Source organism: Mizuhopecten yessoensis, unplaced genomic scaffold (genome assembly GCF_002113885.1).
Source record: "Mizuhopecten yessoensis strain PY_sf001 unplaced genomic scaffold, ASM211388v2 scaffold9117, whole genome shotgun sequence".
Classification (NCBI taxonomy): domain Eukaryota; kingdom Metazoa; phylum Mollusca; class Bivalvia; order Pectinida; family Pectinidae; genus Mizuhopecten; species Mizuhopecten yessoensis.
In genome coordinates, this window is record NW_018407887.1 from 166,432 (window position 1) to 182,283 (window position 15,852).

The following is a 15,852-nucleotide window of genomic DNA, read 5'->3' on the forward strand; positions in this document are numbered from 1 at the left end:
AAAAAAAATAAAATACATGATTGCTGATGAAAAATGTATTCACAAGCTGGTATTTCAACAAAATAGTATTTTACTAAACCATAAAATTTCAATAAATAAATTAATTACTTCACAGTATATAATTTTGACTGTTTTATTGCAGTTGTTCCAGCGAAGACTGCATACTCCTCACATCCGGCGTATGTAGTGGTGAATAAACCAACGGTGGAGCCCGCTCGTGTGGAGCCTCCCAGGGTAGAGCCAGTAGAACCACACCCAGTAGTGAATCAAGGTAACATTCACATGTTGCATGGGATATTGTGTAAAATGGGATTGCTGTAGGTTTTCGTGTAGTTTGCTGGGTTTTCACTCCTGGTACAGGTTTGTAACTTTCAGAAATATTGGTATAGAGTTAAAGTAATTTCTATTTGAAAGTTATCGCGGGAAAAAAAAATCAACTAGCCAATTCTTTCTCAGGGGAAAAAATAGGCTAGCTGTATTTTCCCTCGGGGAATGAATCAGCTACTCCCCCTCCCCCAGTTAATTTAACTATTATAACTTATTCACCATAGAGCCTAATCAGACTAGAACACGTATTTGGTTACCTGCCGGACCAAACAGGTTTTCTTAAGGTACAGAAGGATGGAGTGGAGTTAGGTGTACAATTTACAGTATTTCTCTGCATTATTTAAATAAAGTTAAGCACTTACTCTACCCAACTCTTAAACTGACTGCTATCCAAGTGCTTATTTACCACCATTGAGCAATTATGTACTAATTAAGGAATCATTCACATCCTGCCAATTTCAGTCGCTCAACATAACATCCTCAGAATGGTATTGTAATTTCACAAATGATAAACTAATTAATATTTTTGTTGTATTGAGCATAGACGGAAAAAACTAAATCATTTCATGTAACATATTAAGGAAGATAATGCAAATTTATTGTAAGAAATGTCTACCTTGTGGTAGTATTTTATCCTTTGTTATCCTTTGGATAACCATCTGAAGGACACTATTTACAATAATTACTGATAATGACTTCTAAATAACTCTTTTGGGAAAGTTTATATACGTTAACCAGTGACAATAAAATATTTTTGTACTATGTTTTGTGATATGGACTTAGTGGCTTTCAGCCTGCGTCCATTATTTTTCAATTAAATTCAATTAAATTCAATTAAAAGTTACATTGTTTACTGATGGGTCACTTTAAAAGAATATGTGTCAGCCCTAAAAAGCATTAATTTCATAGTATTACCTTTGTCGTGCTGTTGTTTGTAGTGTCAAAGGATGAAGAGACGTTAACCTCTGAACAAGCACATGACATGGCCGAGTTACAAAAAAGATTGAAGGGGTCGTTAAAACTACAGGTAACTGAAACAAGATTTGAAAGTAAATTTGATTTCATGTTGAAATTATTGTAGAATTTTAGGTTTTTTGAAAATTTTGTTTTTGAAAAGTACTGTAAAGCAATTCTATTTCACAAGATATTGATATTTTACACTTATTCTATGTTCAGTGCCAACTTCAATTATGTTATATCTTGTATATTCTGTTGTTCTGAAGGCATTAATTTGAAATAGTAATGATTATAGAATTTTGTTGAATTTTTCTGAACACGGGAAAATCTTTTTTTATTTTACGTTGAAAACAAGTACCTAAAAGTAATACACTGATTATAACAGCTAAATACAGTCTAAAAAAATCCTTCATCCATCAAGATAACAAAATCATCAGCATCCACCAAGTTATCCTTTCCTTCGTGACGTATTACAAATGTGAGTTGTCTCCCCTGTGTAGGGCCTGGACAGTACAAATACAAACGAGAGTAGCAGGCCAGCCACAGCTCCTGCCTCTGAGCAGCCTTCTCAGTCTGGGCAAGCATCCTCGACTCGTGGTGCATGTGAGTATTGTTAATACTAATGACTTCGTTATTGTGTCAGGAAAAGGGGCTGTGATGTTTGTTTACATGGTCATAACACCTGTATAGACTCTTTAGAAAGGACTGTAATATTCTCTTCACAACCCCGGAATTTTATAGTCCCCTAAAGAGATAATCGGTATAATATATCTAGCATTTTCCTGATGAATAAGTTTTAAAAGTTGATCAGCTTAATTATCTAAGTTTAGAGACAATCAATCATGATTGTCATTATTATATGAAGAAATTGGAAATAATTGGGAGCACATTTACAATGGTGTTGATCTAATTTCTGTTTAGTTCGTAGAGTTAACGTAAAATGTGGGAATGTGCAGTAAAATCAGCATACTTTACATATTGTAGATGACCAACGCAGAGGCCGTCGGCAACGACCTCGACGTGATGGACCAAGGGGTGGCTATAGTGGGGAAGGTGGCTCTCGAGGGGGTTATGATGGACCAAGAGGTGGCTATGGTGGGGACGGAGGCTCTCGAGGGGGTTACAATAATGATGGAGGCTCCAGAGAGGGGTACAATAACGATGGAGGCTTTAGAGGAGGGTATAACAGAGACGGAGGTCGTCGACAAAATGAATACTACAACAGTAGCAAGACTCCACAAGGACCTGACAACACTGTCCATATCGGTCGTCAGTCACAGTCCGGAGGGCGTGGCAGTAGAGGCAGTCCAAGGGGGCGTGGTTCAGGAAGACCCAGGAGTCCTAGGAAAGATGGTCCCGGGGGACCCAGGAACTCCCCTGGAAGTCAGGGCGATGGTGCACAGAGAGGCAGCAATCGACCCGAGTCTAGTACAAAATCTCCTACGCAAAACAAACTGGAGTCAGCTGTGGTGTAGTCGGACAGGACATGTGCAGTGATAGCAGTATTCAGGCACTGGGGTTTTGGGGCCAGTGTGTTCAATGGATGTTAGGTGGGTGAATATCTTCAATCTTAATGAATATTCTTTGTTACATTCACTTTTTGAATAACTATATTTCTTCTATAAAAAGAATATTGTAATTATCTTTGAGCAAATTATATTTGCATGTGTGGATGAATATTTCTTAACAAAAAGTGATGAATTTCTTCATGTAGAATTGATAACAATTATTCCATTTAATACTTGAATTGGATGTTCATGGTACATTGTATAAGTTTTCATCAACATTTAATGTTAATTTTTTTTCTCATGAAAACTGGATGAATGTTTTTGAAACATTCCACTAATTTTTATTTTTTTTATATATAATGTTCCTCAGAACATTGATACACTGTTAACCTAGATGGAATGTGTGACTAGTTTTGATTGAATATATTTAATTATCGTCAAATGGATGGAAGCTTTATCGGCCTAACATTTTATCATTGTCATTTGGATGGAAGCCATGCCACCCTATTCATTTTCCAAGAGTACGTATGTTTTGTGTAGGCAAAATAAGTTGATAGAATCACTTAATATCGATGTTGATTTATTCATGTGATTATTATACAAAATTTATATATTTTATTTGTCCATAAAAATGAAAAAAATATATTTTTGCTGAAAGTCATTAACAGTTTTTTTGGGATTTAAGGAGTTGGTATTAGCTGTTAATTGTTTGATGACTATTTTTTGTCCATTTCATCATCTGTATTTTCATCACATGTTTCATGGATAAGTTGTGTTTGTCGGTTTATGTATTAAGGACTTAGACTTTTGTTCACAGTGACACATGGTTGAAGTATGGTAGAAAGTCACAACGTTTGTTTTGGTTTTATGTCTCAGTTGTTTTTCCTCGAATACAATTTGTCATGAATGTATCTCACACTGAATTGAATTGATTGAAGCCAGAAAAAACTTACAGGTAAACTATTTCTTAAGAAATAGCTTAATATGAAATAGATATTAATATAAATATGTCGTAGAAGAAATTTTGCTCATTGAGGAAGAAAAAAATACATTCATTTTTATAATGACATTATTTTTTTCTCTCTGCCAAACAGCTTGATATTAAACAACTTTATAAAGATTTTAAATCCAGACTTTTCTTTTTTTCTTGGCGACTTTTGAGTCTTGAAATTATGAAATGTAATTGTTGCTGTTATGGTGAACATTGTTTTTTTCTACCGATTCAGTGCAATGTCTGACAGCATCGAACCCCTGTAGACATAGAAGTCTTGGTAATCTTTAATGTATGGAGGAGTGTATTACCGTGAGGTAACGGGCTGAAGCATTCATTATGTTTACTATGGTTACCATAGAACACTCACATCTCATGTGTTGTGCAAGAAATAGTTTCACAAGTAACATGTGCAAGATAAGCAAGCACACTTTAATGTTAAAGATGGCGTGGGACTGAAATTTTCGTACATACATTTCTGTACGTTTTTGTAATTTGTTACCTATGATTGTTTTCATTGTAAATGTTAAAAATTGAAAACATGTCTCTTTTATATCTCACTTCTATGAAATGATGTTGTGTAATTGTTTACATTTCAAGATGAAGTTTAGCTGAAGTGCTAATGTTTGTTAGGATAGAAAAAATAATTAATCTCCTACTACAATAGAACCAGAAAACTTTGTAGAATTTATTTATTTCCCAACTATAAGTTCACATGTTACAGGTTTAAGTTGTGCAATACAGAAGTTGTATTTCATGGTCTGAAAATTGCTTGTATTACTATAACAAGATTCAACAGGTGTGTGATAAAAGTAGAAAACAGGCTGTCATAGTTGGAATTATGTTATTTTGAGAATAAGAGTTGTATCCCTTGGACCATTGTGAGCTTGGATCCACAGATGACACGTAAAAACTAAATCAAGTTGAATTTACAATATCATCGACTTTGGTCTAGGCTTACTTTGTATACGGGTTAATTACTAAAAGTTTGTCTCTCTTCTTATCAAATTTCACTTACTACACCTGGTTTCATTTTACCTGCAGAACAAGTGGCGTAGTTGTGCTGTGTTTAAATTACTAGGAATACTTTTTACAGTGGAATTAACTTTCACATGTTTATTATTGCAATATTATGGCTTCCCTGAATGACTACCTCTGAGATCTCTGTCTGCAGAAACACAATCATGTTGGTGCAATCTGCTGTCCGGTAATTGTCTACCGATACAATAATTGTTTATGCAAAGTCTATGCAGTAAGCTCTATTTACGCACATGTACTGAAGGGCTCGGAGAAAACATTGAAGTTTATATCTGTTTAACATTACATGACGAAAGAGTTTCCCACTCTGAATCTTATAAAATATATTTTATAAAAGAAAACATTTTCTTAGCAGATTGAAAGGTTCACAAGACTATTGAAATTGTTTCTTTTGGATATTTCACAATTATTAGATGTTTTGCAAATTATATATATATATATCTATAAAAAATGTATTTAAAAAAGATAGCCACAAATCTCAAACACAGTGCAGACCATTAACTCTGATGTGTCACTTGGAAGTGCTAAATGCAATGCAGTGATTATTCTGGTCTGAATGTAACCTTAACAAGAAAAACATTTTGTTCTTTTGAAAAAAGAAACCAAACCACTTTTTGAATAAAATTTAAAACTTTTAAAAGTGTCAACTTGCATTCAACTTAAGAAATCAAATTCTGATGTTACTTGCATGCTTCCACCTTTTTTTACTAAGCATTGTCATTAATGACACTTAATCAACTGCTATATCATTACTATACAGCAATATGATTTGTAAAATAAAAGCAAGAAAAGACTATATTTTAACCTGCGTAATCCTACATGCAATATGCTAGATATATTGCAATAAAGCATGATATTAAGAGACGGAATGTCAAAAAAAGTAAATGCACTATACAATGTATTGAGAAATGGGTGTTTTAGAAAACCATGATATTACCAAATGTGATATATAAAATAGCATATACCATTTATTCACACATTATCTCTATGAAAGCAATATTTTGGATTTTAAAAAAACATTGGTTAAAAAATGAATCTCTGATTCCCCCAAGTTTAAAATGACCCTTATCAAACAAAAATTAACTGCAGAATTCATTTTTTTTGGGTTGATTTTTAGTTTATGGAAAGGTTTTATTTATTTCTTAATAGTAAAACAAATATCATGATGATTTGGGGGAATATGTTTTTTTTTATTAAATTGTAGTTGTTTGAATTGATAGCGTCCTACAGCTTGTTTGGGGTACATTTATACAATGTATTACTAGCAGTAGTGATAAATGTGATCCGTGGCCTGATGAATATTGCAATTTGTTTTGATTTGAAAAAAAAGTATCGTTGGAGAGGCCGTTCTGTTTCACAATTACAGGTAATTCAATTTTATTTAAAGACACCTAAGGAAAAACTAACGTGAACTGCAGTTTTCAATTGTTGTTTAATTTGTATTTTTGGTGATATTTGCATGAAGAAAATAGCTTCATGATTTGTATGAAGAATTGTTATTGAAATAGTGTTCAAATTTTTAACAACTGTATAATGAAATGTGAACTAACAAATATTATCAAAGATCAAGTATTACTGCATCCGTAGTTAACAATATTTATAAATATATATTTTAATGCATATGACAGAGTTGTTGAATGGATTAACTATTTATTATACAAGTTAAGGATGGCAATTAATTCATGTATCTGAAATATTGTTTCTGATGGAAGACTAAAATAATTTACTAGTAGAATCTAGATAAAGAAACAAATCCAGTATAAGATGATTGGAATGAGATTTCTGTTACATTTTTTTTTTCATATTTTTAACCAGTGGTAAGCCCAAACAAACTATTTAGATGTATCATAATGGGGAATGGGCTTGTTCCTAAACTCATATCCAGTCAGTTATGTAGAAAGAAGTTACCTAGGAGTTTATAAACATACCCTTATTGGACCTGTGGTCTTTCAATTGTTACTTCAAATATCCCTGCTGAATTCATGGATGTTATTGTTTGCTGTAATCTTCAATGATATTTCTGTTATTCTTTGATGAATCCAACAGCCAATCTGGAAGTTAATTAATGTGTAGTATTTATTTGGATACTGTGACAACATCAATGTCGCATCGGAGATGGACTGTGAATCAAAGCTACTTAATTTGAAAGCATATTAAGCATTGGGTGAATTTTATGTTTACACAGTTGGTCCTAAATTTAGTTTTAACAAACATCATGTGTATCACTCTATTATCATCTAACAGAAGAAATCAGAAAAGACAAAAGATTGTTAGAGAGAGAGAAAACCCAATTAGAAACTATAAACTATGCAATTGATTTAAACTTGTGACTACAAAAAATATCATCTTTGCAAATGTTCTTGTTGAAGGAAATCATATTTCGTTATTTAAAAAGAACTTTTTAGTTTGCCTGGTTTTGTTTCCTGTATAAAACAGTTAGAATTTATTTTTTCACTTTTAATCAAATTGATCACAAAATGTTATCTTATCTAAGTATGTGTGTTTATTTATGGGTAAGAATGAATATTCATTTCAACGCAAATCTAGTCCATTTCATGTGCATTTTTAAGAAGTTACTGCACAAATCAATTGTTATTTTGTATGATATATATATATACTATTGCATGTGGATATTTCTATATATATGTTGCTTACTATTTTTTCCTTGGCGTTTAACAATGAAAAACTCCTAGTCCTCAGATATACAGCCATGCATTGCTTTGCTTGATACACATTACAAATTAAATGATGTTCAAAAAATGCAAAATTTATTATGAAGAAAAAGTGAAAAACTTGAAAATCAATTTTTATATGAAAAAATCTCCCTATGAAAGCATCTTAAAAACAATCCTCATCTAAATTCTTTTTCTTAAATAGCATATATATTGGAATTTCAGTACAGAATAAGGGAAATGATTTGTTCCAGAAGACTAAATTTCAATTACACAACATTTGGTAGTGTAAGAATTTTTTCCCCCTAAAATTGTAAAGGAAAACGATTTTCTAAAAGAAAAGTTGCGTTCAGGGAATCTGCAAAAAAGTATTTTGTTTCGATTATAGAACTGAATGAAATAAACGTTTCTAGTGTTAGCATAGCACCATTCATAAATTATGTATTTGGTATCTAAATTTTCAATTGACGATGTTTAGAATTTGCTATGCAAGACAATTTGAGGTTGTATCTGATAAGTAAAATTGTAGGTATACTTGAAAATGAATGAGAAACGTATGGAGTATATGGACCGGGTATATAGAAGGTAATCACAGATACTTAATTAACATGCATGCTGTCAATACTGGTGTCACGGTTTTCGTTGTTATTATAGCTGATGTTCTCTGTTTATATTTACCCCATCAATAAATACAATTTGTAAGCTATGAAGACCAAAATGAATGAATCGTTAGGCTTACTTTGTAATATTTTGTTTTGTTAGACTTATAGAGGCATCATTACTACTGATGTAATTTATTCAATTTTGTGTCCGATGTTTGTATGTGCTATGATAACCTTGGTTGTTGGTTTTCTTTCAATATCGAATGCATATGTTGGTACTTTTGAGGGAGGAAGATGGCTTAAGATATATTTGTGACAACAATGGAATCTCGTTAATAATTAAAAAATTCACAAAAGTAAGTGTCTATGAAATAGCACTTTAAAGACATTTGTATCTTTCTCGAAAAAACCTGTCTAGATTGACGAGATTCCAATGTTAAAAAGTGTCCTAAAATTACTTACAGTGTGTTTGCTTACAAAGGCTAGGACAAAATTATCTAGAAAAATTAACAAAAAATACGAGTTGATATCAGAGGATCATCTTGCCACCTTACTTAAGTTACAAGACTTCTACTTAGCTGAATTTTGATGTCTAATATGTAATTTATATACTCATTGATATTTTTTATCATAAACCATTTTTAGAATATCATATACATAAGAGGGCGCCTATGCATTAAAGAGCTGTGATTTTCATTAAAATTACATCATAAAGCTAAGTTATGTTATGTATATATTGGTACAAGGCTGTTTCTTTTGCATCAAAGCCAAGTCTTTTTGTAAATAATGATATTGTATGATGACAAATAGAGGACAATGATTTATAGATCAGCTCTCTTAAGATTTCTATTACGTTTGTAGGTCATTGGTTTTTAGGTAAACATTAATTCTGAGATTATGCCGAAGAATTTCTAGTAAATCTTTCAAGAATTTACTTTTAACTTCTTCAAGTTAATAGACGTATGATTAAGATGTGATGTCTAATTACCTATTAAGATGATTATGGAAACTTCTACAGTATTACAGACAAGTATTTTTTTTTTCAATCTGAAGATGAATGTCTGCTATTTGATGTCTGTTTATATGTTCAAATGATGAAATAAGTTCGGTTTCATGTTGGCACCGAACATCTTTAACAACATCGCCCACTACAGGAATGTTTTTGAGCCAGAAATCTCGTGAATAACATCATTGGGATGTTAATGATCGCTTTGAAGTATGCACTCATAATACCGAAATTTCGGAAGACAGTTGCTATTCTCGAAAGCAAATAGTTGATAATCATTTTGTACCTGGCTTCGATGCAAAGTAAAAGAGTTTGGTTCAACGTTTGAAACCACGTCTTCATAATTATATAGCATGTGCTTTCAGGTGTTGGCTGCTCCTATTAGGCTGTTCAGCACATCTGAGTCACAACGATAAAGGCAATTTATCTATTGCGTGTATTATACAGTACAAATATCTTGACGTTTACGAAACCAGTGCCAATTCTGTACCCGAAACTTGTAAATGTTTAGAAGTAGGTCAAGTGCTATGCTAGTTGTTCGTTATGTTTACATGGTGTTGCAAATTTAGTTATTTATATTCTTTGTTAATCATCAACATTGTATGCTCAATACTTGCTTTGTCGTCAGGATTCTTTTAAGTGAAAACAGTATTTTGGAAATTCAGATTTTAGGAAAGATTTTTTTTGGTCTGTTCAGATTATTTGTTGAAATATAATGTATGTTGGCGGACCATGGCTATTGACAATGGGTAGTATGAAGATACTAACAACGTGATCATCAAATTTGTTCACTTCGTGAATCTTTTTGCAGGAATAGATTTGATTTTTTGGAAATTAGTAGAAATGTGATTTAATGATGAGCTAGAGCGTCAAGTTTGCTTTGTACAACGAAGATCTTAGTTTACTGGGTTTCCGTGAAGAAATACTTCCTCTATACAAAAAGTCTAAAAATCACCATTGTTTCATTTATTGATATTGCTATAATTGAAGTTATTTCCTCCACTCCTTTTGTAGTTACACACGAGTGTTGGGATATTATCATCCATGTAACTTGTATTTCTGTGGTATCTGGGTGAAATTAATCATTAGCAACTTACCCCTTCTCGAAGATGACGACCTGTTTTGTTCCCACTCACAGCTTTGGTAGTTTAACAATATGTAGGTAGGTCTTGGGTACTGTAAAACAATAATAAACAAACAATTGTGATTTACTTGGCTTTTCGTTATTTTGTAAAAATGTAGTGCTGCAGAGCAAAATAAAATCAAGTGTTTTTCGGCTACAAAATAAACATCTACATTACCTCTTGAAACGACTTCGAAAAGTTTATGTTACACGACTTTTGCATGATGAAATCTTACCTTGGCAAATGGCGATTTAAGAAACGATCTGTTTTAGGGGTTTAGATGTGTCTAGTGGCAGAATCAGTGTTCCCTGATGATCCATAGTTTTTACCTGGTAAAAGTGAGCTCTGTTTAGCAGAATTTAATACATTGTTGCTGAAACTATAATGTCAGAAATTTCTTTTGTTCATCATTGCAGTAATCATTAAAACAAAACCTACATATCATACTTATGTCTTGTTTTCAATTAGTAAGGCAAACAACTGCAAATAATCAAAGACAACATCGATATGAAAACAACGGAAACTGAGAAAAGACCCAACAAACACTTCAAAAACCCGAACATAATAAACATTGGAGTCGAAACAAGAGCCGGTGTTTCCTCAATAACATCGTTGCTTACTTATGGTGAATCCCGTCATATTTAGGAAAGTGTAAATGTGATTTATGATCTAACGTACGGTAACATGTTAAAGCGATTTTTTCTCCATTTTAATACGGGCGTCAAAGGTTGATGAGACGTGTTATGGTAAGGGAAGCGTCCGTTCGTCAACACTTCCGCTTGAATCTATAATTGTACTCTTAAAATTTGAAAGTAATTGCTAAAAATGACTACTAGAACCAATACAACGGGTTTGCTTGATCCGGGAACTTTGCCAGTGTAACAACACGTTGTGTAGCCTGATCAGTGTACATTTGCGAACTGGAACGTTTGGATTTTTTTTCTCGAATTTCCAATCAATAATTCAGAGAATTTTTATCCATGTTTGTAAGGTTTACATTTGTTTCTGAGGAATTAGTGGGGACTAGCTAAGTGCAGAAAAGAAATGGTTAACAGAACACATGCACTGGAATTTAAAATAAGATAAAACGGAATTTTTCGAGTTGGTTTACAGTGACCAGTGACAATTGGAAAATCATTGAAGGAAAGTTGGGATCAATAGCATACTTCAGCACGATGTCTGATTAGTTGTGGCCTTTAACATTAAATATTCAGACACCAGGTATTTTCAATTTTGAGGACCATTATACATTTTATATGCGATCAACGGGCAATTGGGCGATCAACGTGATGTCCTCAACGTAGCCTTCAACAAGACTGTTCGATGCCAATTTCAATAGGGATCCTCTTAATTAATTCATGATAGAAGCGATTTTGTGAAACTTCAAGGTGTAAAGTGTCAAATACCACACTAGATATTATATATTACGATATTTTACGCCGAGTAAGGCAATGGTTTTCGTTCAATCAGTCACATTTACAATCATATCATACCTTTAGATCCTAAAATATATAGCGTATTACTGCAGATGCCACTGCAGATGCAGTTGTGAGCTCTGTAAGGACATACGCAGGGGAAAGAGGAGTTAACGTCACTATGATGCGTATTATTAAGTTCTGGGACACAGACTATCCTCCTTACACAGCACGCATAAATGATTACGAAGATGATTTCGCAACGGCAACCGATCCGTATTTCTGGCCGGACGGCGTTCTTGTACGCGAGTGGGAGGATCGTGGCGATATTCGGTACAAAAATCGCGGGGGTGAACGGGAAGATAACTACGGTAGTCGTTCCAACAGTCCATACTCGTGGTGATTAACTCTGTGTTGATGCTCTCGTTCTTTCTATTTTTTATCGTAAAGCTTCTTTCGTGGAACACTCGAGGGGTTATGTACGGCACCCCTTTATTAGGCGAGATTCTTCGCGATACGGACATTGCTTTTATAACGGAACATTGGTTACCGCCAGAGCAGCTTAATTTTCTAAACAGTATTGACTGTAGTTTTGACTCGTTTGGACGGAGTGATTCACGTAATCCTATAGAGTTGGAACTGAGGACGCATCCGAGGGGTTTGGTGGAATTGCGATTCTTTGGAAGAAATACCTGAATATATCGCCCCTGATGAACGAAGGGAATGATCGTATAATAGGGGTCTCAGTACAACTGGTGGACAAGTCGTTTCTACATGTCTTCGGGGTATTGATGCCGTCGACTAATCTATCTATGACTCTGTACCGAGAAACGTTACAAGCACTGTCTGATTTATATCAACGGTATAGCGAACAAGGGACCGTTATTATTCTTGGCGACTTTAATGGACGTATATCGGAACGGTTTGGTAAAAAGAATCGCTACAAGGCAAACGACAGAGATAAACTCCTTGAGACTCTTACTATTGAAAACTATCTCATCTCTGTTAATTCTCAACAGTGGTCGAAAGGAGGTGATGTGACTTATGTATCGTGGAACACATGATTTAGATGATGTGAAAACGTGCGAAATACACGACGATCATTTTCTTAATGCATCTGATCATCTACCTGTGTCGTTAGAATTCTGTTGTACTTTAAGTAACACACATAGAGATATATTGTCGTCAAAGGCCGTCAATTGGAGAAACGTGTCTTCCGAGCAAAAGGTTGCTTATGCCGGCAAAGTAGCGCAGATGATCGGTAATACTACTAAACTCCGCGAGGCGAAGGATTTAGATGATCTCGACAGCTAAGTACAGATTATTGTTTCCGCGATAAAGGATTCAGCGAAAGCTACATTGCCAGTTAAGCAGTGTCGTAAATACTTAAAACCATATTGGAACTTCGGAAGTGTTAAAGAACTGCATAAATCATGCAAAGATTATAAGGATTCAAAAACCATCTTTCGTAAAGCATTAACAGAAGCAAGGGAGCTATACGAACAGCCTGAATATATCGCCCCTGATGAACGAAGGGAATGATCGTATGATAGGGGTCTCAGTACAACTGGTGGACAAGTCGTTTCTATATGTCTTCGGGGTATTGATGCCGTCGACTACAGCAACTCGACCACCTGCAGGAAGCAGCTGAAGTTGATATCGGCACATTCTATAAGGCTGTTCGGGCAAGAAAATGTAATGGTTACAGATGTTCAGACTTAAAGTTGACAATAAAATCATCCGCGATCCAGATGAACTAAAGAATATTTTGTTTGAGCACTATAGTAAGTTAGCTCTACCGTCTGAGCAAACCAATTTTGATGATAGTCATCGGGCTAAGATACAGATAGATATTCACGATATGTTCGTCAGAAGCTTTGCAAATAGTGGTGGTATTTGCGATCGAGCTATTTCAATAAGTGAAACTGCGACAGCGATCAAGAGTATGGAAAATGGTTAAGCGGGAGGACATGATGATATAGTCATCGAACATATTCGTTACGGTGGTAAAAGTCTGCTAGACGCGATCGTTATACTCTTCAATCAAATACTAACAAATGAGGAATACCCAGTACATTTTAAAAAAGGTATAGTAATAACATTATGCAAAGGCGGCAATAATGACAAATTGAATAAAACAATTATAGAGGCATCACGTTAACACCAGTTCTGCAAAAGCTATTCGAAAAAGTTACATATCAGAGGTTAACAGTTCGTCGTGCTGAAATGCAGTTTCCGCATATACTACAACAGGGATTTAGAGCAGAATGTGGAAGTATTATGGCAGCGTTCACTGTCAAGGAATCGATATGTCACTATATCGAAAATAGGGCAAAGGTATTTGCTGCCTTCTTGGACAATACAAAAGCATTAACAGTGTATGGATAGACGGGCTATTACATAAGGTGTATAGACTCGGTTTTAATGGTAAATTTTGAAGAATACTGCAAAATTCGTTTCAAAACGTGACCTCGCGTGTACTGTATGTTTGAAAAATTAGCAAAGACTATCCAGTTAAGCAATGGGTCTGTCAAGGGAGAACTTTATCAGCCTGGCTATTCCTCATTATGATAAACGGTCTCGCGTGTGCTCTGGATGAAGCGGAAAAGGGTTTACAGATTCAAAAGCTACATATCCCCTGCGTATTATTAGCTGATGACACGCTCTTATTAGCTGGAAGCATCACGGATCTCCAAGCTCAACTAGATATCGTAAATGCGTATGCTAATCTTTGGAGGCTAAATTATAACTCTGCTAAGTCTTCGCTGATTGAATTTTCAAATAAGAGACGAATCGTTAGGGTCCGGAAACCATTGAAGCTATAGACGGCCAGCCAAACGGATACTCCAATGTACTCCCATATAAAGATTTATTTGCAGGGGTATACAAATAAGTTATTAAACTATAGCGTTTATACGCAAGGAAACAATGGGAACTAAAATTTTGTACAAAAAGACACCAGAAAATTAAAATAAGGAGTATAACAAAGAAGTTATTAAAGAAGAAAGGGCGAAAAGAAAAATGGACTTTTCAAGACTTGTTGTTTCACAAGTTCAATTTCATATTTCGTCAGGAGATTTTCAAATAATGAAAACTTGTTGTAGTTTATTTCCTATTTTAAAATTTGAATGTAAACTCGCGTTCGAACACAATGCATACAGTTAATCATTACGTCTAATGAACAATGCTTATCTTACCACATCCTACAGTCTAGGAGTCCCTCCACTTCAGATGATTAAGGACGGGTCTAGAAGGTCGGCATGAAGGAGATTGTTTAGATCTTTTTTTGTTCCACACCTTCAGAGTCTACTAAGGTAGTAAGGCCGCTGCCATTGTAAATTGAAATATACGTGAAATGTTAAGGACTATTTGCCCATTTGAACGCGCATTTTTCACAACTGCGATCATATGTTTCTTTTTTATTTTAGATTAATTACACTCTGTGTGTGTTACTTTCAGCTGTAGACTTTTTTAAAATACCGATATACACAAGAAACACATTTAACAAATTTCTTTGAGTTTTAAGGCCATGGTTGCATACAAATAGAAATATTTACATGATAAATTCATTTTACACTCTGCTGTATATAGCACATGTTGTCCTCAAATGCTGGAAAGTACATGTACTTAAATGTAATACATGGAAAATTTCTGTCTGTCGAACTTTCGCCCATGACTGGAAAATCCATATTTACTCAGTGCTAAATCACTCTCCCATGTTATAGCTATATATGATATGTCGTGTGTTAATTTTCGCCGTCAGGATGAATTCGCTCTCATTTGGAAGTAATAAAGTCGAAAGATAAACTATTGCAAAGAATCCCGGTATACAGTATTTGGGTCAACCAGGATTTAAGACATGAACCAACACTGCTACGACGTCGTAAACACTCAGAACCCGTATTCATGAAACCGTTCTTGTGCTCAAATTCGAATTTTGTGCTCCAACCCATTTTCTTGTTCCGTTGATCATAGACAACCACAGAAATAAGATTTCGTTAGTAGTACTGTTTGTTAGTGCCGTAGTGCCGTAAATGCGATAGGAAGCGCTGGCCATTCACGTGTTGTTAGTTATGCTTCCGGTGATTTCATGAGGACGCATGCAATTTTCCTCCTGGTTCGTTGTCTTTGAGGATTCTGTTGTTGTTGCTGTTGTCATTTCGCTCTAACATTCAATTCCCTGTGAATATTTTTATCTGAATCTTTGACAAG

At 34.4% G+C, this 15,852-nt stretch overlaps 1 protein-coding gene across 3 annotated transcripts in view; it reads left to right on the plus strand.

The window, feature by feature from the left end:
* LOC110457398 (spermatogenesis-associated serine-rich protein 2-like) overlaps positions 1 to 10,312 on the plus strand; it is a 55,735-nt gene extending 45,423 nt beyond the window's left edge. For all 3 annotated transcript variants that reach the window (XM_021508654.1, XM_021508655.1, XM_021508653.1), the window contains 4 exons: positions 143 to 271; positions 1,266 to 1,354; positions 1,785 to 1,887; positions 2,269 to 10,312. In XM_021508654.1, coding sequence (XP_021364329.1) covers positions 143 to 271; positions 1,266 to 1,354; positions 1,785 to 1,887; positions 2,269 to 2,759 — 812 coding nt within the window. In that variant the 3' untranslated portion in view covers positions 2,760 to 10,312. The remainder of the gene's footprint in view (positions 1 to 142; positions 272 to 1,265; positions 1,355 to 1,784; positions 1,888 to 2,268) is intronic.
* The last annotated feature ends 5,540 nt before the right edge of the window (positions 10,313 to 15,852 follow it).